We start from the raw sequence: 24,388 nt of genomic DNA, 5'->3' as shown, positions 1-24,388 counted from the left end.
TGTCATCAAGGGAACAGGTGCAATGTAAAGAGCCATTCAGGAGTGCGGATATCAAATGTGTTGAATCGCAGTGTTCATCACAGCTACATTATGAAGAGCAGCGGCAACAGTAAACAACCACAGTCCAGCTGAGGTACATTGATCGGTCCAGCTTTGCACAAAGGGCCGGGTTCTCAGTGGAGGTCAAATGCAGAAAAACTGTGAATAATTATAATGTCTATTGCAGCTGACGGTGCAGAGGGCTGCTGGGCAGGGGCACCAAACTAAAGCACTATTACATGTGTATCGTTCTACAATGGAGTCTTGTTTTTCTGTCATTGAAAGCAATGCCAGAATTGTACTACTTTTGTTATTTGGTATACAGGGGGCAAGACAGACATGGCAGCATCACGGTAAACGTCTATGGCCCTTGAATATGGGGGTACAGGAGTTTGAGCCCATGTCTTGCAACCTTATTAGGTTTGGATTTCTACTAGAAATGCTGTTCATCCTTGCGGTATACGAATTACCTCTTTCAGCGTCAAACGTAACTTTTCCCCTGATTGCAAGTTGCATTCATTTTATCTACAAACTAAAAAGTCATCACACTTTTCAGGGATTGAACGATTTGCCACAAATTAAACCAACAAAAACAAATGAAACAAAAATTTTGGAGAATGCCAATAGAATCAACCATCTAAGTCATGAAGAGGATACCTGCTGATGTTTAATCTGCGAGATTAATCAAAGACTTTAGATGAAAAAAAAGTAATTATGTTTTGATATAAAAATATGAAACCTTCCCTACCAATAAAACACACACAAAAGAAACACTGACTCTATGAGTGCTCTGTACACTTTTATTATTAAAAACGACCGGACTACAGATCTGCGAATCCAAACCACTGCCTGGGAAAAGAAAGATAGCCGTCGACAAGGTTCATTGGCTGTGCCATATTTAATTCATTGCTGGATTTACCGGTCAATAATTGAACGAGTCATCTTCCCCAACCTGAGCCATCATGGCTTTAACTGCACACCTCACCAGCACAGGTACCTGTCATTCAAGCCTAACTAATTGATGGAAAATTGCATTCATGAAAACACTCTCCAAATTTAAGCACTACGAGTTAAAGGGGGATATGATGTGGGAGTAATGCGAGGGTTGGAATTAACAGAACTTGAGCAGCATCAGTTTTTACAGTACCTTAACAGAACAGACCCTCTTTAATGATGATGCTATACTTTGTTGATGTGTGCACTTTTTATGGTGCTCACAGGATCATGGAGCCCCACTGGTTCCATAGAAAGGTGCACATCTAAACAAAATTAGCTATTATCAGTACATAGTTCTATTCTTGTGGTGTCACAAGGTATCAAATTGAGCATTTCTGTGGCTTTATTTTTAACAAATACAGTATACCTCCAGGAACTTTCTGATTTAAAGCCATTTTTAGTCTTGGTGACATAAAAACTATAAAAACACTTCTGTATTAAAAAAAAGTGGTGGTTCAAAGAGAATTTATGACAATGCAAAATGGCTGGATGCACTTCTGCATTAAAACAAGAAAAGTGGATTTAACCAACTCGAGTTTTACCAAGTATAAAGCATCATTCTTCCCTCACAGCATAAGGCGTGTTATTAGACTTTAACAAATCAACACTGAGACTTGATCGTGCTGCAAGATCATCCTTATCGTGACTCTAGGCTTTCAATCTGACCTGGGAAGGGAGGTTTTCTAATATGACATCGGCTTGTCTTTCCACCTCTAAAATACAATAACGACAGCCAAGGAGTCTGTCGTGTTATATCCTGCTAAATAAATACCACTGTGAGGGCATCTGCTCAGTTTGATATTACAACCCTGGCATCTCTTCAAATGGCTTAACAATGACCAAAATAGTAAGGACAGTAGTCCTGATGTAACCAGGTTTCATAATCTTCTTTCTGTTTGGAGCCTGTGTTAAAGTAATGCCTGGAATGTTTCTGTATGATGCAACAGTGTGATAAGCTGTTATCTCAAGAGCTGTCGAACTGAGCAAATGTTCCATCCTTTTCCAGTTTTGGCACAGTAGTGTAATACAACACTGGGGGTGGATTATTTGGGTTACACAAAATGAGTGATTTCTAATGCTACGTAAATGCTGGTGAATAAGTGAAAATGTTGGTATTTCGCCAGAGATTTGGCTATTAGGTGTTCGTCTTTCTAGCTCTCTGACAGTGCCTTCAGAAACAAGGTAATTGGCCGGCTCTTCTTTAACAAGACAGACTGCAACTGATTAGGGAAAAAATTTGATAGTCCTTAGCCCCCAAAATGTCAAGTTATTTATTCATCTCTCAAAACGTCTCCTGTTTGAGTTTGTCCACAAGTTGGTGCATCAGCTACTTCACTCCCATCTGGGTGCTTCTGATCAACATCAATCAACCAATCCATCAGTCGCTCTCCTCTCCGCTTGATGCTTGTCCCGATTCCACATCGCTGGCACTACCGAAGATCTCCTCTTCATCTCTCTCCACGCCTCCCTGCTCCTCTTCTTCGTCTTCCTCTTCCTCCTCTGCCTCCTTGTCCTCCTCTTCAACATCTTCCTCTCCGCTGCCCGCCGCAGCTTCTTCTTCTCCTTCGTCCTCTTCTTCTTGGACTTCCTCTTCTCTCTCGCTGCCGCTCTTGGCTTCTTCCTCCTCTTCTTGTATTTGCTCCTCCTCGTCCTCTTCTCCTTCCTCCCGCTCCTGGACCTCTTCCGCTTCGCTGCCTTCTTGTTCCGCTTCGCTCTCGGCCCTCTCACTGCCACTGGCCACATTCTCTGCATCTTTTGAAAGTCAAATGATCAAATCAAAACTAGTTAATGAGATGGAATTGTTCAGTGGTATTTACGAGAACTGTCACACACATCAGATGGATTCAATTCATCTCTGATATTTTCCAAGAGTGCACCCCTTCAAATAGCAGCATGGAAAGTCACAAAAACAGACTTGGATATATTCACTACTCTTCTGCCTGATTAAGACCTGTCATACGTATTGCAACTTGCATACTGCAAGTTTGATTTACAAGGACTTGAGACGATGGTCCTACAACTCGAGACTGAAATAAATTGTAATACAATGCATTACTGTATGCTTGTCTTTAATTGGTTACTTCTTGATTTCATGGTTAACCACTTGCTGCCGGGTGGATTTTTCTTGAGCAAGACAAGATGGCGAGTCCTTTTCAAGATTTTAAGTTTTCAAGATTCTTCCAAAATTCAAAACTTATCACTTAATGGCCGTTTATACCCACATGAAGGACTCTTGGGCACTACTCTAAAGCTGACAGTTAACCTTCACTGCATATAAAGCCTATGTACTCGAAAAACGGGTTGCCTGGAAGGAAGTGGTCAACTACCTACACATATCATCCAGCAGTTAATAGTTTATTCTTCACTGGTCAAGTGCAGCACCACAGAAGTACGAATGCACTTTTTTAGGTTAAAAAAGTTATCCACAGAAAATGAATTCCCATTTAGCTGCCCCTCCTATGAAAGAAATAATTGCTGAGCCCTTGTGACCAAGCAAAAAAATGAACACCATATGTCTACTTTTCCTACGGTACATTGTAAACATTGCCAATCAGGATCTTCTCTGATGGCAGCTTCTGTGTTTTATGAATCACTGAACTCACAATGGTCACTGCCAGAGACCACGTACGTTCACCTAGTGCTGCTGGTGTACCATTTAGTTAACACACAGGATTCTATGGGGTAACGCATGACGGGTGAGCTGTGTTCTGGTCCCATCTCCAACGACTACGGCTTCAAATTTTGATCAAATGGTGAAGAGCCGTAGCCAGTGTGCGATACTAGTGAATGCTGTAGTCTCATGTGGAAACGCCGCATGGCATGTTGCCAACATTGCACACATAGTGTGCATCATAAACCACTGAAAATATTTCTTACAGGAGTTTTTCTAGAGATATGCCCCACATAATGCAAAGAACATCACTAATGACACACTATAAAGCAAAAAGTGCTACATTTTTTGAAAAAGTGATATTAAGTCATTTAATGCAACATTGTCATTTAATGTCCACAGACGTCAGTGCCGATCCTTGATATATCATGAACTGAGTTTTATCGACACCGTTTAACCCTACTGAACTCTATACTATTCAAATATGAGGTAGTTAGGTAATGACTTGCCGTGACAGAATAAAATCACAGCATAGCGGACCAAATTTAAGTTGCTGAATCTGGCTTAAAAAAACTGTACATGTAGCAAGGTAATGAGCATCGAGAAGGCCTTTAGTTCAGCGCTGGCTTCGCCTTTAAACCCTGGGTGCAAGAACGACATCTCGTTTCCACCATAAAAGCCGTGCTGGCATTCAGTGTTTGGCCCTGAACAATAAGCAAAACTATGTGGAGGGAGGAAACATGCACGAAAGAATGTGCCCTAACAAGAAGCAACGCACAGTCAGGTTGAACTCCATCACAGACGACAAGGCATTCTGTTGTCCATTGTTCCTGGAATATAACTCTCTGCCACGGAGGACACGGTTGAACAAATGAAAGCCCACCGAAGACCAGGAGACTTTTCTGCTCTCTTTGTGTCTGTCTTTGTGTCGGTAAAATATATATATGTTTGCACCCCTGAGGTACGGAGCGTGCATGACCAACTTTCAATGGCACGTGTGGCCTTCGCTTCAACCCCCGAGCGCTCTGTTGAATGAGTCGTCCCAACCGACCCTGTCTTCTTTGCAGATAAGACACCCTCTTACCAGATTCCTGGGAGGGAGCCTCATCGCCGCTCTCCTCTCTGTCCTCGTTGTCTTCCGCCTCCCCTTCCAATCCTGCCTCCTCTTCCTCCTGTGTCTCCATCTCCTCCTCGTTCTCCTCTCTCTCCTCGACGTCTTCTGCCATTTCTTCCTCTGCCTCTTCTTCGTCCTCCTCTTCGTGTATGACATTGTCAAGCTGAGACAGTCGGGCCTCCTAGTGGGGGTAAATATTATCCACGAAATATTGCCGACTCTTTCTCGAGGACTTCTGGTTCTACTTAGGATGAATGTTATATTTTACAATATGTACTACAACTTCATTTTAATATGCCGAATCGCTACACCTGCCGCTCAAACACAGAGGAAGACTTATCAATATTCAACTGGAGCTTAACAATCCACCCTATGCAAATAAAATAAATGCATATGCAGGAACTTCAATTTCATCTTTCCTATTTGCTTGCTCAAGATTCTGAGGCTATTATCTTCATTTTTCAAACAGTTTATGAAAACCCTTTCAGCGAACTTATCACAAGTGAAAACAATCAGTTAACTTTGACCTCAGTCAACTTTTGGAAAGGTGAATGAACTTCTGAGGGGAAAAAAGAACAACAGGATAGACAATACCGAGGGGAAGCCATAACTGCGATGGCAAGACACTCACACACACACATTCTTAAGCTGAAAGCATACAAATGCATCTAGCAATTCACCGCATCCCTATTGGCTGAATAGGTATGCAATACACACACACCACCTGTCCACTGTACTACTGTGCAACCCCAGTAACGGCTCCTAATTTATGAAATTGCACACTACCTGCACAGCAAGTTCTTGTTCTGCGAGCTCTCGGTGCTTCACCACCAGGACGGAATTGGTGGATGGGCCTTCCTTTTCCTTGGCTCTTCTCTTATTAAGTCTTACCCTGTGTTTTACAGAGAGCAGGGAGCAAACTGATAAGGCAGATTTATATGGCACGTTTTCGATACTGTCACGCTCTTGATGTGCTGCACATCCATATTACCCCTGTTCATCATGCTTAGTAACATTCCTCAACCCATTTCAACTCTCTGGGGAGTGTACAGCTCGATACTGCCATTTCAGGTGCACACGGTTCATGAAACACAACAAGTCATCTCTGGTCTGCCCTCATCTCTCACCCATTTATCCCCCTCGGTGGAGACAGAGGCAGGTAGGAGAAATTGACTTGTCCGAGGCCAAGGCACACAACTGGTCACTTGATTCGAACCCCTGACCTTATCATCAGGAGTTACCAAACCCTAACCTCTGGGCCACCTACGCCCACCTGATCAAAATGATTAAATCAACAAGGGTGATTCAAGCAGACTGGATGACCATTCATATTATGTATAGTATGCAGTAATGACTGTTATCTTGTCAGAGAGACAGAAATTGACAAGTCATGAAAGCTTGCGATTTGGTTTATGCCACAGGGTGAAGTGGTGGTAACAAAGACAGCCTATGGGTAAGTTTAAAGAAAAGATCAACAGTCACATACAAGAGCTACAAATAGTATTGACATATGTCCAGGCATTTGAGTCGGTGAAACTTGTCTGATAAACTCACGCTTAACGATCGGGCTAACGTATTTTACATTCTGAGAAATGTTAGTCAAATTCTACATGGAATAACTATGCCTTTCTAATGAATGCTGGGCTTGCCCAAACCATGTCTGACTGCATTACAGCCAGCTCCTTACAACAGTGTTTGCCAGCTCATTCTGAAATGTGAATTGAGTTTTGCATGTACAGTGGCAGGAGAACTGTATTATACTCCATTCCAGTTTGGTCAGACTATGTTAGACGGAATTGATTACTATCCAAATTTTGAAAAAGTTGACTGCCGAGAGAAGGGGGCTGACTGGTCCAAAGCGAATGCCAGGTGCAAGGAGCTACTGATCTTCTTATCCTGTGCCTGTGCATTGCACAAACTGGGCCACAAAAATTGTCAGACGAGACATACCAGCGTGATCGATCTCGTTCTGCCGACGAGTTTCTGATTAGACAGTCACCTGGGTCACGGAAGTAAACACTTGCACAGTTTTTAAGGTCATAATCACAAAAACCAGAGTAAAAACACCAACCACTGCCAACAGGAGTTTGCTCTTTGGACTTTCACCTTGACATTTCCTTGAGACATTTTGTCAAACCACATCAGGCTTTTGGTTGGACATATACTGCAAATAGTTGGGAAATAGTTCAATGTCTGACCGTAACTTCATGCTTTACAGGGGGCCCCACACTTTGAACCATAAAACATCGTTGAAGATTGCAAAACAAATTGGTAGAGTTTAATTTTTCCTCTCAATGTTCTTTCCAGCAAGCATGCATTCACTCAGACAGTTTACTTGTCCCAAAGAAAGAAACCTTGCAGCAGGGAAAACTAACACAGCAATATATACAAAGCAGAGTTTTTTCCAGTGCTGTTGAGCTGTTGCCCCATAAATGCCAAGTAACCACAGGCTTCATCCTTCAAGAAGTGGATATTTCTGCCATACGTTTCAATCTCACCTGGTCTCCAGTTCGTCGTAGTAGACACCCTTGCCGTTCCTGAAGACAAAGAAGTAGTTTTCCTCGTAGCCCCTGCTGGCTTTGTTCTTCACATTCCAGTTGTATTCCCGAGCCAGTTTGTACTCATATCTGTTGACGGCAAAATTCAGGATCCTTTGAAATACAGATTTCCTGTGAAATACACTTTATCTCAACCTTTCCCCAGTCGTTACAAATTTACAGGGAGGTTTGGAGGATTTTTTAGGATTAAAGAAGGCAGACCCTAGCCACTGTTACTTTAAATGGGGCTCACTGCTTCTTAAATATAACGAATATATCATATTGAGTAATAATGGATATGTCCCATTGTTACTGTTCTATTGAGATTTTTTGAAGGATTAAGCAAGGGTCCTGGCAGAAACATCTATGGACTTAGGGGCCTGTTTGTTTTACAGGGATCTGAATCTTGATCAGTGATCCCAATGCTGGTCCGCGCCATCCATTAGGCCAGATCTGGTGTTGATGAACCAACTTGAGATCCACATGAAACAGAAAGGGCCCACAAACTCTGCACTGCCTGCCGAAGCGGGTTATAAAGAGACTACAATGTCAACGTTCAGTGGTATTCCTGTGAAACATCAACAAGATGACACAAGCCATGCCAGGGGAGATTGGGTTTCATGATCTAGGTTTTTTGGGGGGATGAAGTCGACAATCTAACTTACTCTTCGTCTTCAACATAGTTTATCTCATCCAGGAAATCGCGCTTCCTCTTCCCCGTGGTCTCTTCCGTGGGTAGGAAATAGCCAACAAACTGGTCCCCTGCCTCATCAACCATACCTCTGGAAACCAGGGAAAGATTAACAACACACCCAATGGTATCATACAGTCCTCTGCACCTCGTTTGATAAAGAACATGTGAGTATCCATTGACAAACAAGTTGTTCAAATCAAATGTTCTAAGAAATGTTACAGAAAACAAAATGCTAGGGCAACTTTTCTGCTTACTATTTTTCACAGCATGCATATCAATAACTCATATTTGTGAATGACTATTTCAAACAAAACGGTAAGGACGACAGCCATCAACAGGCAGGAGACAGAGCCCTCCAGTTCTTGTAAGTTGGCTCACCTGATCATAGCCTGTGACATCTCCTCAACCTGGGCGGCAACCGATTTGCCTCGGACAGCAGGGTCTGAATCAAAGATGACCTGAGCGCAAGGGTGGATCCACATCTGAGCCACAAAAAAAAAAGGCATTAACATTTGATCCTTTCTACAAAAACACAGGAACTCATTTGGACGTTAACGAGCAACTCAACCTTTCCAGTGATCAAGATGGTGCGTCCCATAACTTGCATTTTATATCCCTGTGTGTTAAAATGGAACACTTTTTCTTACCACATGACAGAATTTGAAGAAACGAGTCAGCCTACCGTCCTCATGAACAGAATTTCCAATTTCCAAAGTGAGGCACTTGAAAACCAGAGGTAAAAATTCGTGTTCGATTCAGCCGAGGTAAAACAACTCAGAACACCAATAAAGCCACGGGTCCCAGAAATCAGAGTGGATACACTTCTTTAACGAAGCATGACACACTGGCCTGGCTACACCAGAAGTCACGGATCTGAGTGAAACAGACTTACATCAAAGTCTGGGAACACTGGTAGGATCTCCACTGGCTTGACATGGGGCTTACTGTAGTGCTGGTCAATCTGGAGAGAAAAAAGAGGAGAAAAATCCATCCGAAATAGTCTGCCACCAAAAACAATCCAACCTCATTCAAACAAATATCATTTATTGTAATGAGAAGCCTTCAGAGGATTTTTTTTCAGTCAGTTATCGTAAAGGCACGACTCTTATTTTGAATAGGTAGAAATTTCAAATCAACTTTACACAAAATGTGCTAGGCTTTACTAAAGAAGGGAGTTTTGATGGAATAATATTCATTCAAACTTTTTCCAGGTCTTTCAAAATCCCCTCCACCAAAAAAGCTTCCAAGAAATCAACGACATCACAACAAAGCCTATTATGTGGAAATTACGTCTGCACAGGCAAAGAAGCGGGGGCACACACAATGGCCAAACACTGCCATTTTTGAAAAACTCACCGGTATTTTGGCATCTTCAAATGTCTTTTCTATTGCTGCAATCTGACTCGCTTGGTCCTGAAAAAAAAGGCAATAAATGAGAATAAGGATAAGATATACGGCAGACAGTTTCAACATATGCACCTGTGCACCTAGTATCAAGAGCTAGAAGACTACAACACATCCAATTAAAACAGTGAACCACATTTAGCAAAGTGTCCCACATTATGCATAAGTTGAATGCAAATTGTGCACTATTGTTTGCACAGGCAGAGGTCCAACTTCATGAAAGTGAATACCAGAAATCATGTGAAACCAATTTTCCAGAGAAGCAAAAGTTGGCAATGGTCCGATCAATAGCGATATGCACCGCACGGCATTCTGGATGGTAACAATGACTGGTAAGTAATACTTTCCCTTGCTAAGCAGATTTGTGCCCTCAACAGTTGCATCAAATTTGGCCCAAGCCCAATCAAGAACACTGCATCTCTCTGTGTATTTCCACCGCGTAATTGCATCATCAATTACTATGTTTTGGTTTGGGGTTCTATCAATCACGCCTGTTGCCATAATAAAACCAACCCTGAAGAAACTCAAGAGGGGAAATTCTTAGTACCAAACTGTTACGTCACGCTCCTTGAGAAGCACAACTGACCAGGTAATACTGAATGACTTACTTTGTATAAATTCTCTTCGTTAAATTGCTTTTTCAGATGATAGGCGACCCTGCGTTAAAAAACAAGAATCAAATTCATTTCATGGAATAAATGAACAAGTTAGTGAATTTCTTGAAAGCATGCTTTTCAGCTCAACTGTCTTTAAACTGCATGATTTCATCAGGATGTAGATTGAGAGGTTTTTTATGATGTAAGGTTGCTCAGTTGTAAAACAAGAGGAATCCATATCTCGTATACTTTTCCAAAACATGACTGCAAACAAAACGTCCGCCTAAAATGTATTCCAGAAATTATTTCCTAACGTTTGAAGAGGCGACAGTTTTGCTTCTCCCCTGAAAGTACTTTCGAGAAACATCTCTGAACGTTATATTCGAATATGGCCCTAACAGGTGCTGAATTCCAAGCATTTGTAACATCAAAAACATACCCCCACACACACGGTGATGGGCAAAATTCGGAGAGTGGTGGAAAAGAACTTAGGCAGTCCCCAAAGGACAAGTGGAAGGGCAAAGATGATCTTCTTACTTTGTCTCGACTTTGTCTCGGCTATACTGTGATCTGTTGTATTCACTAGAGATGTACTCCGTCTTTCTCAACCAAGACACGGCCTTCGTGTGCTGCCTCGATCTGAAAACAGATAGTCAATGTTTGAATTGCATTGTTTACAGAAAACCCAAGACTTGGGAATATGCCAGCACCAGCATAAACTGATCCCAACTCAGTACTGCTTACACTTTCCATTGGCGCATGATGTACACCCTGGAGACGGCATAACACTATCCCTTGTTAAGAACAACTTGCCTTCTTCCCAAATAACAGCACATTTCAAGCCACCTCCACTGTTCTACAAGCACTCCATCCAGTCAGACAATATATCACTTTATTCTAGTCTTTCACCTGTTCGTCTCTTCTAAACAGCAAAGTAATACTCCAATAGCTTACAAAACAAAACTCTGTCTGTTACTATGTAACTTCTTGAAAACTGAGTCCAACTGCTAGACATTACCTCTTGGAATCTCCTGGTGTTGAAATTTCCTCTTCGAGCAACTTCTCATCAGCTGGGTCTAGATAAGCTATCATCACAGAGAAAAAGACACTAGTGCGAATTTTATGAAATGACAAACGCACATGAAATTGCGGACAGCATTTTAAATTTTCCATTTTTGAATGATTTTTGAATACTGAATAATGACGTTAAATAACCATATAGCCTGAGCTCGAAGCTCAGCGTTGAGATAAATTCTTTTTTAGTCTTGAATGACTGAATCCTCTTACTGCCCCTATCCCACTCTGTAGAGTCTGTACCAACTTACCCCTGTTACACATTCACTTCGTAATTTGTTTCATGATTTATTTATTTGTATACAGATAGCTTTAAATAATCTCTGATTGATCCCATTTACCCAATTCCACAATATTTGCAACATTGCTTACGTTGCTTTGAGTGTGACACCTGGTTGCATCACATACTAGCCCGTGCTTCTGACTAGCGCCACCGAAACAAAGCTGACAACAAGGATGAACAATCAATATAAGGCTGGTCAACTCAGTCAGTTAACCACCAGCGTGGCGTTCCAGAGGTCACAGGCTCAAAACCCCCTCCAGCTGATTTCTTGATTCATCTTTCAAGTTATTACAGAAGCATCTAGTCAGTTTCCTGGTATGAATGGTTTACTCGGTTTCTCAAGGAAGAGACAGGAACCCAAACGTACCGTGAGGATCTATCCTGTATGTGTCTGGGTTGATGAGATCGATTGTGACCCCGAGGTCATGCTCAGCCAGCAGCTCATGTTTGTAGTTGCGCTCCAGTGACGTGGCGTTGTATTTGACGAACCGGTTGGCCTCGAAGGGGTAGGTGATGAACTTGGGGTCAAAAGGTATGTCTGGTAGGTTGTTGCCGTACTTGATGCGGCATACTAGATCGGACCTGTGGGTCAAAGGTCAGCAGGTCAAAGGTCAACTGATAATGAAGAATGCATTGTGTCAAAGTTCACACTCAGCCATGCATAAATCCTGGCCTAAATAACAGGTAAGATCATCCCTTCTACGCCAGGATATCATTTGCACTGCCTCAACATGACAGGAATCCCCAGAGGATTTTGAAGAATTGAGACAGTAGTCACCCCTCAAGTGGAACATTCTGTTACATGAAACCTGACTACCGAATGACCCATCTTGGAAACTGCCCATTGGGACCAAGTCTCAAGATTTGACATGGAGTTAGTTCTCTGGCATCACATTCTGAAGAAAAAGCTTCTCTAAACTGAACAGAGACCTCGAATTTGGATTTACAAAACCACAAGTTCTTTAAATTATTCAATGTTAACAGCAGTTTTACAAAATCATTTTTTTCAAGAGAATATTCTAAAACTTACTTTCCTGGCACAGTTCCTCTGGATCTGAAAAAATCCAAAATGCAAGGAAAAAAATCAGGTATCAAATTGAATGTTCAAAATACACAAAGGATCCAGAAGAAATTAAGAATATCAAATAACAACATTTCCATAAAACATTGACAACATTTGCAGAATTTATGACAGAGAGAAAATATCTAGGGCATTTTCTGACATCTAGTTTCATGTGATTTTTTCTTAACCCCTCAACGACGGGAATTTTTTTCCGAAAGCCGACTCCTAGAATTCCAGCCTCGCTTGGCCATGAAGGCCACCTGCCAAACTGCAAATTCTCAGTTTGTGGCCCTGCGTGCTCTGCACGCTTTGAATTACACAGTGAACGGTGGCATGCGGCTCTACTCACGCTTCCACATTCCCGTTGCCTCTTTTCAAAGTGGGGCCTATTGTGAAGCTGGTGATTATGATGCAAATTCGGTCTTTTCATTTCTGGGCTACACACAAAGGCCAATCACCATATATACAAGAGCCAGGGTCTGCCTTCTCTCACCGTGTTCGCTCGAGCGTGGGCCGAGAATAATAGCTGAAAAGCGGGCTGTGGATCTCAATTTTTACGGCGGCTCTTACCGTCTCCCGGCGCGAAGGGGTTAAAATGAGAAATCAATCAACAAAACTTCTTCATGTTTTCCCTTGAAGCAGAAAGGGTCCTAGGATATGAAAGTATCAGTAAATTGTAGATTGTACTGCATTGTGTGTAAGGGATGTGATCAAGGGTTTAAACATTTAAACAAAAAAAGTTCCAAATCCGTTTACAGATTTTCCCAAACATTTAAATGGAACCACCCCTTTTAGAGGTTTGACATTTTAATTGACGCAATCTGGCATTCATTTTTATTGAAAAAGATGCCTGTAAAATGTAATCTGATTTTCAGAGCACTTTACTGCTCGGTCATATCAAAGGAATTCATCATCGGAACTTTATGTCAACTATTTACATTGTATACAATTTGTTGTATTTAAAGTGTTCAATGACAATATGGGAAACTAAGTTTTCTAAATGTTTTTCAAATTAAACGTAAATTCCTACCGTCTAGCGTGATGGGTACTTGTACACTGTAGATTGTATGGTATTGGAATTGTACATGGTGGATGTGATCAGTAACTCTACGCAATGGTTTGATCGTTGCACTATTGGTCGATGAATCCATGATTTGTCAATAATTTTGCCATCAGCCAATCGCCTTGTCTTTCTGATGTACAGTTGTAGAAGACTTCGAACACAAAGAAGTAAAGTTACAGATTTCATACCAGAACAGCTGATCACAGGGAGCAACTTTTACAAGCGACTGTGCTGATCAGCCAGTCACACCCAATACATGTATGATGTATTAAACATCTATGACTTTATGGTTGCTAGGTCCATGATGAAGTCTGGTTTGTTTCATAGTTCATGGTGAAATCAGGCATGTCAGGGACCTGGTAACTATTCAGTCAAAGACGTTACATGTGTTTATTATTAAGGTTAAATACATGTACTTATTAGGTGAGCTTTATGGGGGTGTATTGCGATCCTGGGGAGAGAATGCCCAGACAGGAAGCATTCCACGATCCCCATGGATATCACCAATTTTTCCCTACAATGGTACATTACCAAACGTAACCAGATTTGACATCAGCCTGTCAAATCAGAGTACACTTATGGTTTGAAAAATGACACGTTCTATTTTTCCCGTTAAATTTTACTCTATAAGACATGTTATCACTTTCTGATGGCTGATATAGGGCCTACCACTTTAGGGAAAAACAACAATACTATCAATAGCGTTACAAACCCATTCAAAGTCACAAGGCTACAAGTTACATAGAGTACTAGTGACCATGGGTGGCTTGTAATGTTAAGTAAGTTAAGCCTGACATTAGCCAACTCGATTCATCACATGGGGAATGTGAATTTGGGGACCCCTCAAGTTTTGGTCATTTTAATGCATGAAAGACTGGTCATTCTTCTGAAAAACCAAAGGCAACACTGTCTGAACTGCCCTAACCCTGTATTTTGGAAATTCCAAATTGTAAAGTGTGAGAAAATGCGACTTTCTTACTGAGTGCAGTGATAAGCCAGCCACGCAAATATTTGACTCCACCATGTGTCATGTGTTGAAACACCCCCAGTTTCCCCTCATAATTTCCCTCAAAACACAAAGCCCTGCACTCTTTTCATAACATCAACCCTACAGACAGTTATTGAGCATGATGTCACAGTCATCTACCCAGGGGAATCCAAAAGTTACAATGTGGTTCTCCCTTCTGTTATAGGAACGAGGTCCCTAAACATGCTAAATTCACCATTCCCCATCCCATCACTCAGCCATCATGATCATTAACTTATTAAGCTGGATTTAAAGTTTATCTGTGTTTCTAAAGTACTTACTTCCTGTCCCGGTCACTTCTCTTTTCCCCACTTTGTATCGTTGGTGGCACTGGTGCCATTTTAACTGTATAAAATCATCGAAGGTGGGGTAAGTTACGAAGGGTACAAATTGAGAAAATAGCACGCGCTACATCGTCTCACCAACTGCATGTAGACGAGACTGGTATTATCATCGTAAATAAGATCCGATAAGAAATCTAGTCAGAGGGCGCACTTGTTCGATGTGAAACTTTGCTTTTAGTAGATTGCGAAGTGTTGTCTGCAGGCTATCTTGTCTTCAACGCTTGCAGACCGCGTGCCCGTCGCGGAGTAGAACAGGTGATACTTAAAACCATGCTTAAACTGAAGGTCAGCGGCTACGACGATCCTCACTTAAACCAAAAGACAGGAAAAATAGTCAAACTTCTCAAAGATGTTGGAAATGCTCATAAGAAAAGTCTTGTCTACAGTTTGATGTTCTTCTCTGGAGCAGGGCGAAATTTCCGTGCCGATCGGGATAATCACCCTAAAAAGTAAATTGTTAAAAAAAAACCGATAGGGAATTGCAGTGAATTACCTGAAGTGCTACGAATAAGCCTGTGCACATGATCAAGTACTGAATCTTAATGGTGCACTTGCAACGTCACGTGCCGATCAAGCGACAGGGGCCTAGATTGGGTACGGTGGCGTTCATAATTACCTTTCTCAACGCGTTTCTTTGTTTGTTTGTTTTTTGGTTTTGTTTTGTTTTGTTTTTTTCAACTGCTACAACTCTCCGATGACTATGCCCTCCTGAGTTTGGGGCAAACAATAAACCACTGAGTTCATCACACCATGTTACCGAATTCAGTATTTGTAAACCACCACTACAAATAGCGACGCGCTTGACGGGAATGTTAACAAATAGACATGGCAGAAATCGGCATCGCCCTGCTGATCCTCAGCATTCAGATTATATCAGGGTTTTCTGCAAACCTAGTATTTGTATACACCTGCAAGAGAGACAATGTATACTATAGCGCCTTCTCTGAACCAAAAATCACTGACCGTACGGAAGGGGAAATCTGTGGGCGAAGCAATAAGACCACGTTTTTGTTGCAGTTTTGATAATTTATCAGCAAAGTTGTTAAACACGTAAAAAAATTAGAATTTTCTTTTCCAATTTGTTCATCATTGCTCCAGGACTACATTTAAATAATCTGACAGAAAAGTATTCACACCAGTAGTAAGCCATTTTAAAAGAGGACGTTTTGGCGTATAAAAAATCCAAAGATATATGGGATCTGTATAGCGCCCTCTACTTTGCCATTATTTTTTCGGATCGTTTTAGATGCGTATATTTATTTAGTCTAGTGCCCAGAGACCCTCTGCCGGTGAACGTGTGCATCTTGGACCGGGCTCAACTGATTGAACAACCTTTTAGTTTTTAAGAACCAAACATTTGCACGGTTGGACTCGTGGTTGGAAAGGCTGTTTTTTCCACAATTTAACTTTTCAAAGACCCTCATTTCTCATCCTTTAAGCATGGCTTCTCGGGGCCCGTCGCCGCTTTCACAACCTGGTAGCCAGAGTCAGTCCGGAACACCGGGAACCCAGTTAGGAGCCTCACCAGCAGCGGGCAGTACTACAGTGGCCAGTCAGCCTCAGCCCGCTCAGCCATCTCAGCCGGCCCAACAACAGTCACAGTTAGATTTGGATCCGATTTCCCGAGTGAAAGCGCTGATTCCTCACTTGAAAGAGTCACTGTCGGTAATAAGTTTAGTTAGTTTACATCTTTAAGCGAATTCAGCAACTGAAATAAAACCACAACTTTTCTTTCTTGTACTGTAGACATTTCTCGTTGCCGGTGGTAACCTTGTATTCATAAACTGTAAAATTTACGGGCTTACAGAAAAGTTACAGCAAAGAGTTCCATATGCAGACAACACTTGATACCCCTATGCACAAACCAAGAGACTAGTCTGAAAAAAAAACCGCAAGTTTTCTAAGCAAATGCTTCAGTATTCTATCACTTTTTAGGACATGTAATCACTTTCTGATGGCTGTTATAACATTTGAAGGGGAAATTTGTGTTGTGCTTATGTGGAACTCTTTCCAAGTTAGATCTGGTATTTGTTTCCAAACTCATTTGTTCCTTTCATACAAATACTCTATGAATACTGTGACCTGCAGCAGATAAACAAACAAGGCCAGTAACCACTGCTGGAGTAGTTTACTACCTCTAGCTTACCATCTCCTTCCAAACTGATGTGCCTCTGTGTGTTACTTGGTATACACTGACAACTTAATGTTGGCCTTCTGACTTCTGGTGTTTGTTCTGAGTGCATTTAGCAATTTCCCTCATTTGATATGCACACAGTTTCTAACTGGGGACAAGTTGACAACAGAGGGCCTCTATACATGTATTTCTAGATATAATATCATTTGTTTCATATCCTTATACATCCATGTACATGTACATACTTAACCGCATGGCAGGCAAATACCTGATTCCAGTGAACCCTGAATGACAGCACCTCTCTTTCATGTGAAAACTGCAGCCACACATCTCTTGAGATTTTCTTGACCCGTAACCACTAACCTCATGTATGATTGACATTGGCTGGTGTTATTCTAGAACACTGCAAACTCTTCACTGTCAAGATCTTTCAGATTCTGTTCCTTTTCTTTCCAATTTTGAATATTTACTCCAGAATTTGATGAAAATTGCAGCTTTGGGTTTCCATCACTCAGCCTTGATTGACAATGCATCACAGTAAGTACCAGATCATACAGTACGGTTGAGCCAAAAGGGGAGGGAGGAGATGGGAACCAAGTCTTTTACCTTTTTCTACTTGTGTGTTTAACCACTTCGTGCTGGTGGCAGTTATCAATGTCGATGATGCTGGGGTGGGATTGCTATCATTTTTTTCTGTTTTCAAAATTCTTTAAAATTCTTATCTTCATTTACTGGACTTGAAGCTGGACTATTTCAGCCAGGCCTGCCACCTTGCAAAAAGAGCCCAGATTTTGCGGTGTAATTTTCTTTTGTTCAAGAAACTGGCACAGTGTGCTGCTGACCTCTTTTCATAACCCAGATTAGCGTGCAGCTGTACTGTGAGGCTCATCCCTGCAGTGGTGGAGAGCTTTTGTTCCCAATGGTAATCCGCTCGTACTAAATGCCCCAAACCCTGGTGTACTGTTTCAAAACAAGGCTGGATTATCTCCACTATTGAGAATGAAAAAATGTTAGTAATGCCCAGCAGCCTGGTCTTTTGTTACGAGTACAGTCTTTTGTTACAAGGCCCAGTTCCCTTCGTCCCATTTCGGAGACCCCGGCCTCACATAAAAGAATACGTGTCTAGTACTGGAAACCGATGGTAAGTGGTTAAAGGCACTTGCCAAGGATTATGACTTCTTTAAGAGGATTTGCACCCACACATGGTAGCATAGTGACTTAACAACAGTCATCAATCTCTGTGTCCTTGAATGTAAAGGTTCAGCCGTGCAGGTAGTTCAGTCTTGGTACACAGAGCACTCATAATTGGCACACTAACCCAATCTTTGGCAGAAAAAAAAACACTGCAATTTCCTCAAACAGTTGTCATGTTCTTTATCTGTGCAGGAAAGCAAGTGATAACATCCCTCAACGATTTGACAAAAGTTTAGAGGAGTTCTACTCCATCTGTGATCAAGTGGAGCTTCATTTGGTGAGTTCTCAAGATTTGGTTCACTTGTGGTTCATTTTGGTTCTAGGTTGGTTCATTTTTTGTTCAAGATGGTGCCTTTGTATTGAAATTACCTTTTTCCTAATCTGATGTGAATTTGTTCCCCTCTTGGTGGTTGTTCTTGCCTCCTTCAGCGATTAGCCCTAGACTGCTCCAACCAGTATGTGGACAGCATTCGCCACACCCCTCTCCCGGTGTCCACTGCCAAATCGGAGCCGACAAACAGCGGGGAGAGCCAGACCTACAGCCAGTACGTCTCCACGGTCAAATCACAGGTCGCCTACGCCAAGGAGATCCATGACGCCCTTCTGGAGTGCTCCAATAAGCTAGGGGAAGGCAAGACATAAGACTCTCGCGCCAAGAGATTCCTTTGTCAACCTGACTTTTCTGGATGAAAGAATGTCAGTTGCCAGGAGTTGGGATTGTGGTCAAATCAGACTGGTGTCTGTACAGTGGCTCAGTTCCTCCCTTCATAATGGTTCGACCAAGCCCAGGAACACAACTCAGCTCCAGCCTGGAAAAACGCTATACTGTATGAAAACTATACGTCTTGGGAGTTAGTTTTACAGATGGCGCATATTCCATTGTGGCTTGTCATCTTAGGTCCACTTTTTAGATGGTAAACTACTGTTAATGGCCAGCTGACTTTCAAGAGAACAGTCTAGACATTGAGTAAAGGTCTTGAGGATTTCTTTAAATGTAAATGTATTTGTATTCTTGCCACAACAATCCCCACTCTGAAGTGAAGGTCAGTTAACAAGTCACATAATAGATGTACATAAATGACCATTGACAAATCCACTGTCTGTTGTGGTTCATCCTCGATGTTCTAGATGTGCACCTTCAAGACCTTTCAAATTTTGCCTGAGCACTTTTGTCCGTATTGTTAGCACACACACAAGCAGTCTTCTGTTGGTTATTGTAAGCCCTTCAAACCTTGTCACAGTTCTTTCTTTCGTGTGGTAACCGAGGACCAGCAGTTAGACATTCTCTGTCACAGCTTACTGTTCTCGTGTGCTCTCCGTTTTGTCAGGACACTGCATTACAGTTTTTACTGTGCTAAACCCTCTACACCAGAAAATCTCTAGGGTTTAGCACATTACTGTAAATTTTGAGTTGACAGTCGGAGGGTATACATTTTACTCATTGGAACCTGAACAGGATGTATGCATGTCATTTCTTTTTAAGGTGTTTTCTTTTTCATTAAAAGAGTTAGCCCCAAACATAGAGTGAGTGAAAATCGGAGTTTTTCAACTTGTGTACCCATCCCACTTTTTGTCCCCCAACACACAAAGCAAATCACGCCAACGCTGCACAATGAAACCCCTATGCGAGAAATTGATAGATTGTGTAAAAAAGTTCCTCCTTTCATCAACGAAAAAGTTCACCGCACAAGAGGGCGCTATTCAGTTTTCGTGCACTTGAACGCAAAGTCAAGTCCCGTATGCGCGCGGAGCTCTACCTTTGGGTTTCTTAGGCCTCGGAGTCTGATGCAGATGTTTTGTGAATTATCACATTACGTATGAAAGACCTAAGAATTTTTTTAAGGAAAGCTTTTGGTGCTACCGAAAATTCCCCCTTCCAAAATTGAAAGGATATTTACTTGGACGGGGGTATTTCTTGCGATCCAGGTTTTGGATAAGCTGTTTTGGGATTACAACTAGCAGACAGAACTGTGATGTCCGTTGCATCAAGGGTTCGAATTAGATGGAGTTCAAATGGTCATAAAAAGAAGAGAGAAGGGAAGAAAGAGTGCAAAAACAATCCTTTGTGGAAGCCACCAGTGAGATTCGAACTCACGACCCCTGGTTTACAAGACCAGTGCTCTAACCACTGAGCTATGGTGGCTTTGTTGCAAGTCACGAGTGATTTGAGCGTTATGATGTTGGTTAGTAGGATTAAAGGAGGCAGAAGTTTGCCATTAATAGATCAGAGGGCATTTAAAAGCGGCTCGCCCATCTTGGCACGCTTTGTATTACTGTGTGATTGCCGTCCTCAAACGCAGCCGTAGTGGACGGGGTTTTGCCATCTTTCGTTACATAGCAACGACCAGATGTGACTTTTGATTGATAATCCAGTTTGATTGCCCATATTGAGGCTGTATGTGGTTTCCTCAAGTAAAAAAACCATTCCAGTTGATACGTCATCCTCTTTTATAACACAGACCAAGAAGTGCAGATAGGTTTTTAGCCTAAATTTCATGAATATGAAAGTATGGGGGTCTGTGTGGATCCTATATGGACTGGTCTGAACATATTTGTTTCAACGTGGGTAGATATTGTTGGGTCACAGCCGAACTGCGTTCACCGTGGTAGTTTTTCATCGTGTTACTAGAGACACGCCAATTGTTGCATTGCTAAGTTCCCACCCAGAGCAGCCACTGACGACAAAATCATTCAGATGGTCTTGTTCATCGACTTGGTCATCTAAAAACATCTTGATCGAATATCACCGGACAGATCGTTGCGTCCTCTTGTCCATCATTCACCAACGGGGTTGCAGGCCAATGTGTATGACTCGTGAGCTCGCCGGGTCGCCAAACACCAGTCTTCCAGGGAAATAGGAAAGGTCGACCTCGGTAAAGTGGGGTCGTTGCTCTTAACTTGTCGTAAGACGAGTGGAAATGACGATTATGCTTTGCCGTACAGCAAGGAACCATTGATCTTGTTTTCCTTTTGAGGATGGGGCATGACAATGATCTCCTGAAATGTGAAACTTCTGCTTAATTTAGACCACCTGTTTGCAGAGTTTGTATTTGTATAACCTCACGCAACTTGATTTTTTGTCGTCTTTGCTGTGACGTGTTTGACATCATAACAGAGGGGCCACAGAAGCAAGATTTTTTTATTGCCTTAGGAAGGATCGGCATCTGTAGAACTTACTGGAGTGGAGGCACGTTTCGTTTGAAATCATTTAGCAGGACTTAACTGGCATTTAGTATGATCTTTTAGTTGTATGGTTAACATTTGGGGTAATGCCTCTCAAATTGTACTCTGTAGTTAAGAAAATAATATCTCACCCAGGATTTGCGGACTTGACGTGATTTTGCAGCTGTGCAAAAGTTATTTTTGAGGATATCTTTCGACTTTCAGAAGGTCTTCATGGTGCCGTTTGCGCATAGAAATATGGAAGTATTTCTACTTGTCCGTTTTCCCTTCTCAGAAACCTCCTGGAGAGAATCCTTGTATTGTTGGTTTCGTATCCGTATATGCCTATATGCCGTATACGCCTATTCCTCCACCTACACAGTACGCCATACACAGAGAGACTTACGCATATCCTGGTATAACGTCTGGAGGAGGAAACCGTAGAAGAATGCAAGTGATTAAACGGTATGGATACTTTGTAAATACATGTACACTGTCAGTCCCCATCGCTATCAATCACATCTTGTTACCCTCCTGCTTGTTGGGTTGATTTACGCGCGGCTGTCATATCACAGGACAGGTTGTAGACATGGCCCAGACGCATCACTTCCACAGGTGCAACTCGTTCGGCGGTCAAACGGATGCACTGTGCAGTGGCACGGTCAAAAGATCAGAGCTTATTCGGACAGGTGTCTGTAAAAATGAGATGTTGGTGTTTGCTCCAAATTAGAGTCCTTTCGCTAGTTCTTTTGAAATAATAATAATTTTTAAAACACACAATTAAACGTTCCACGTTTGTTGTCGACGTAATTTTCTTGATATGGGTGTGAGGCGATGGCGAATTTTCCAATATTCTTTTACCTTTGGATGCCAATTTATTCAATCTCTGAAAGTTCTACTGTTTTCTTCCATATCCTTGAACCGTTTCAAAGAAACCTCGTCACATGTAACAAATTAAAATCAAATCCGATTAGACCAGCAGATTATAATCTATTGAATTTCTCATTTTTCCTCTGAAGAAAGATGAACTAGTTCCAATCGAGATCTCGAAGGAACATATCAAGATCAGCGATACAGAGAGATCTCTTGAAATGTGAGCTAAACATATAGACAAGCCCATCCTAGACATCTTCATGATCTGGAGGGTTCTTGGCTCTCAAGATAGGCCAACCCGAACGTCGTGTATTCATCTACGTATGTGGCAAAAGGTCACTCGGAGACGGGGAAAAATCTTTGCCGAGAATTCAACACCTTGTAAGACCACCCAGTATCAATCAAGTCGTTTCCTAACTGGCTTCAATCACAGCTTATGAAGGCACTCGAGGTAGTGGCTCCTGGGTCCATGCTCAGTGTATCCAGGGAGGAAGGGAAATGCTGACGGCAATGGGACATGACGTCTGCCTTTGGTTTAGACTTCACTTGTGTTTTAAGGCATCTAGTCGTTTTATGATCTTGAAAAAAAAATGATCTTGAAAAAAGTAGCCATAAAATCTTCACTGAGATCCGGACTAACGATGCTACATCGAAATGAAAAGATTAGCAAAAGTTCCTTTGTTTTCCAAAGTGCCACTGTAAGCCTTAAGCGAGATTTGAACCCACTTCCTCTTAGTTTACAAGACCAGCGCTCTATAACCGTTGTGCTGCGAAGGCTATGCCACAATTAGAAGCCTCTATAGCAAAATAGTCTCGATGTGTATATCTTTTTTTTAGGAAGCAAGCCTTTACTTAGAATCGAACCCGCGACAATTTACTCGTTAACTGCTGAGGTGTGAGGCCTACTCGTTTAGTTAGGCCTACTCGTTTTCCACAGTGGAAACAAAACACAAACACTTAGAAATTAATGTCGCAACTCTTAAAAGAAAAATTCCGCTTGAAATAATCATGCAGACAACCTTTAATGTCCGGACCGCCTGAGATATCTGACTAGAGGGATTACTTCGACCTCGAAGTGGATCTTACCTAACGACTCAATAGAACCATACAGAGCTAGGAATACATGGGTATTGATGGCAATGCAATCTAACTACTTGATCCATGTCACCCACGCACATAGCTCCCCGATACCGAACGGTTGAGTGTAGGCCGCGTGTTGATGTATGAACGCACGCACGTTCCGGCCGGGAAACTGGCCATACACACGCTGGGCAAACCCAGACTGCTGATATCGACTCGCTCAGCTAGGCCCAGGCGTTGTCTCGATCAGGGAATCTCAGGAAGTTCGGAGAAGTGACTAATACCACGACCAGACTGGTTTGTCTCTTCGTTTGTGCTTCTACACTGTCACGCGCACATACGCTTTCACAGCCAGTCAGTCAGAGATACTCAGTGCATCTGACGTTCAGATCGTCGCTGGCAACCACAGCTGATGGTCATGAAACTCAGGATGTTTCGCCCAGCGCGCGCCACACTTATGTTGGTCTTCGCTATTGTTTTACTGTGTGTGCTTTTGGATTCGACCAGGGCTCAGGGGCCTGGGAGTGGGAGCAGGCAGGGGTGGAGATCGGTCCGGTACGTGGTGTCTTCCAGGAATCCAACTGGGTGAGTTTTTCCTACCAGAAAAGAGGAGAAGGACTGCGCGAGAGCATGTATTTTGGCTTGTTTACATTCGGTTAAAAAGTGTTTAATTAGGGAACAACCTTTCAATGGTAATTTATGAAATTAAAAAACAACTTTTTTCAGGACTGACAGATCAAGCAAGTACAACCAGACAATTTATGCTAAGCAAAACCTAAAATGCTTGTAATTTTGTATAAGCACCGGTCGTCCTTTTGAGGTCAGTCATTGTCATAAGCGGGGGCGATCTTCCTGATGAAGTGGACTGTTTCAGCAAGAATGAAGCAACGTATTGCGGGGTAGAGAGTTCACGCGGACATTTTCGATGGAAATATCTAGTTGTCTCGTGTTATTTTATCTCGTGTCGTTTCCAGTCACAGTCAAGGAAGACTTCATTAGACATGACACCGTCTCTCACCAAGTGTTCGGCCAAGTTTTGGTTGAGCTCCTTATCACCGACCCTGTGTTTCCGCATTCACAGTGATAACATTAATTTTGAG

The 24,388-nt window shown here is 42.1% G+C and overlaps 3 protein-coding genes and 1 non-coding gene across 6 annotated transcripts in view; 2 read left to right on the top strand and 2 right to left on the bottom strand.

Moving 5' to 3' along the window:
• Positions 1-819: 819 nt before the first annotated feature.
• On the bottom strand, positions 820-14,945 carry LOC110975209 (RNA polymerase II-associated factor 1 homolog). The gene is made up of 14 exons (XM_022227474.2): positions 14,783-14,945; positions 12,379-12,402; positions 11,716-11,930; positions 11,010-11,076; positions 10,529-10,630; positions 10,004-10,052; positions 9,348-9,404; positions 8,884-8,952; positions 8,370-8,473; positions 7,963-8,079; positions 7,259-7,387; positions 5,547-5,652; positions 4,731-4,941; positions 820-2,787 (listed from the first exon to the last, which is right to left on the bottom strand). The coding sequence occupies exons 1-14, from the start codon at positions 14,839-14,841 to the stop codon at positions 2,414-2,416; spliced, it is 1,683 nt and encodes a 560-aa protein (XP_022083166.1). The 5' UTR covers positions 14,842-14,945; the 3' UTR covers positions 820-2,413.
• A 1,212-nt stretch (positions 14,946-16,157) lies between these two features.
• med29 (mediator complex subunit 29) lies at positions 16,158-19,695 on the top strand. Its single transcript, XM_022227565.2, has 4 exons — positions 16,158-16,510; positions 17,455-17,516; positions 18,366-18,450; positions 18,603-19,695. Exons 1-4 carry the CDS (start codon positions 16,286-16,288, stop codon positions 18,813-18,815), a joined length of 585 nt encoding a protein of 194 aa, XP_022083257.1. The 5' UTR covers positions 16,158-16,285; the 3' UTR covers positions 18,816-19,695.
• A 548-nt stretch (positions 19,696-20,243) lies between these two features.
• On the bottom strand, positions 20,244-20,316 carry Trnat-ugu (transfer RNA threonine (anticodon UGU)). The gene has a single exon. It is a non-coding gene; the product is annotated as a tRNA-Thr (tRNA).
• A 3,097-nt stretch (positions 20,317-23,413) lies between these two features.
• Positions 23,414-24,388, top strand: part of LOC110975130 (uncharacterized) — a 69,671-nt gene continuing 68,696 nt past the window's right edge. For all 3 annotated transcript variants that reach the window (XM_087136757.1, XM_087136760.1, XM_087136754.1), the window contains exon 1: positions 23,414-23,873. In XM_087136757.1, the coding sequence (XP_086992883.1) occupies positions 23,701-23,873 (173 nt within the window). In that variant the 5' untranslated portion in view covers positions 23,414-23,700. The remainder of the gene's footprint in view (positions 23,874-24,388) is intronic.

This window comes from Acanthaster planci, linkage group LG01, assembly GCF_054643075.1.
Source record: "Acanthaster planci isolate LZ-2023a linkage group LG01, COTS_SCS, whole genome shotgun sequence".
Classification (NCBI taxonomy): domain Eukaryota; kingdom Metazoa; phylum Echinodermata; class Asteroidea; order Valvatida; family Acanthasteridae; genus Acanthaster; species Acanthaster planci.
This window is presented reverse-complemented; position numbering and strand designations above follow the sequence as displayed.

Excerpts from the sequence above, each read along its gene's own strand:
- med29 (XM_022227565.2), top strand. The coding sequence starts at position 16,286 with ATGGCTTCTCGGGGCCCGTCGCCGCTTTCACAACCTGGTAGCCAGAGT. Across the intron at positions 16,511-17,454 it reads ACTTGAAAGAGTCACTGTCG|AATTTGATGAAAATTGCAGC; the intron begins GTAATAAGTTTA and ends TATTTACTCCAG. Across the intron at positions 17,517-18,365 it reads TTGATTGACAATGCATCACA|GAAAGCAAGTGATAACATCC; the intron begins GTAAGTACCAGA and ends TTATCTGTGCAG.
- LOC110975209 (XM_022227474.2), bottom strand. The coding sequence starts at position 14,841 with ATGGCACCAGTGCCACCAACGATACAAAGTGGGGAAAAGAGAAGTGAC. Across the intron at positions 8,953-9,347 it reads TTGAAGATGCCAAAATACCG|ATTGACCAGCACTACAGTAA; the intron begins GTGAGTTTTTCA and ends TTTTCTCTCCAG. Across the intron at positions 8,080-8,369 it reads ATGTCACAGGCTATGATCAG|AGGTATGGTTGATGAGGCAG; the intron begins GTGAGCCAACTT and ends CCTGGTTTCCAG.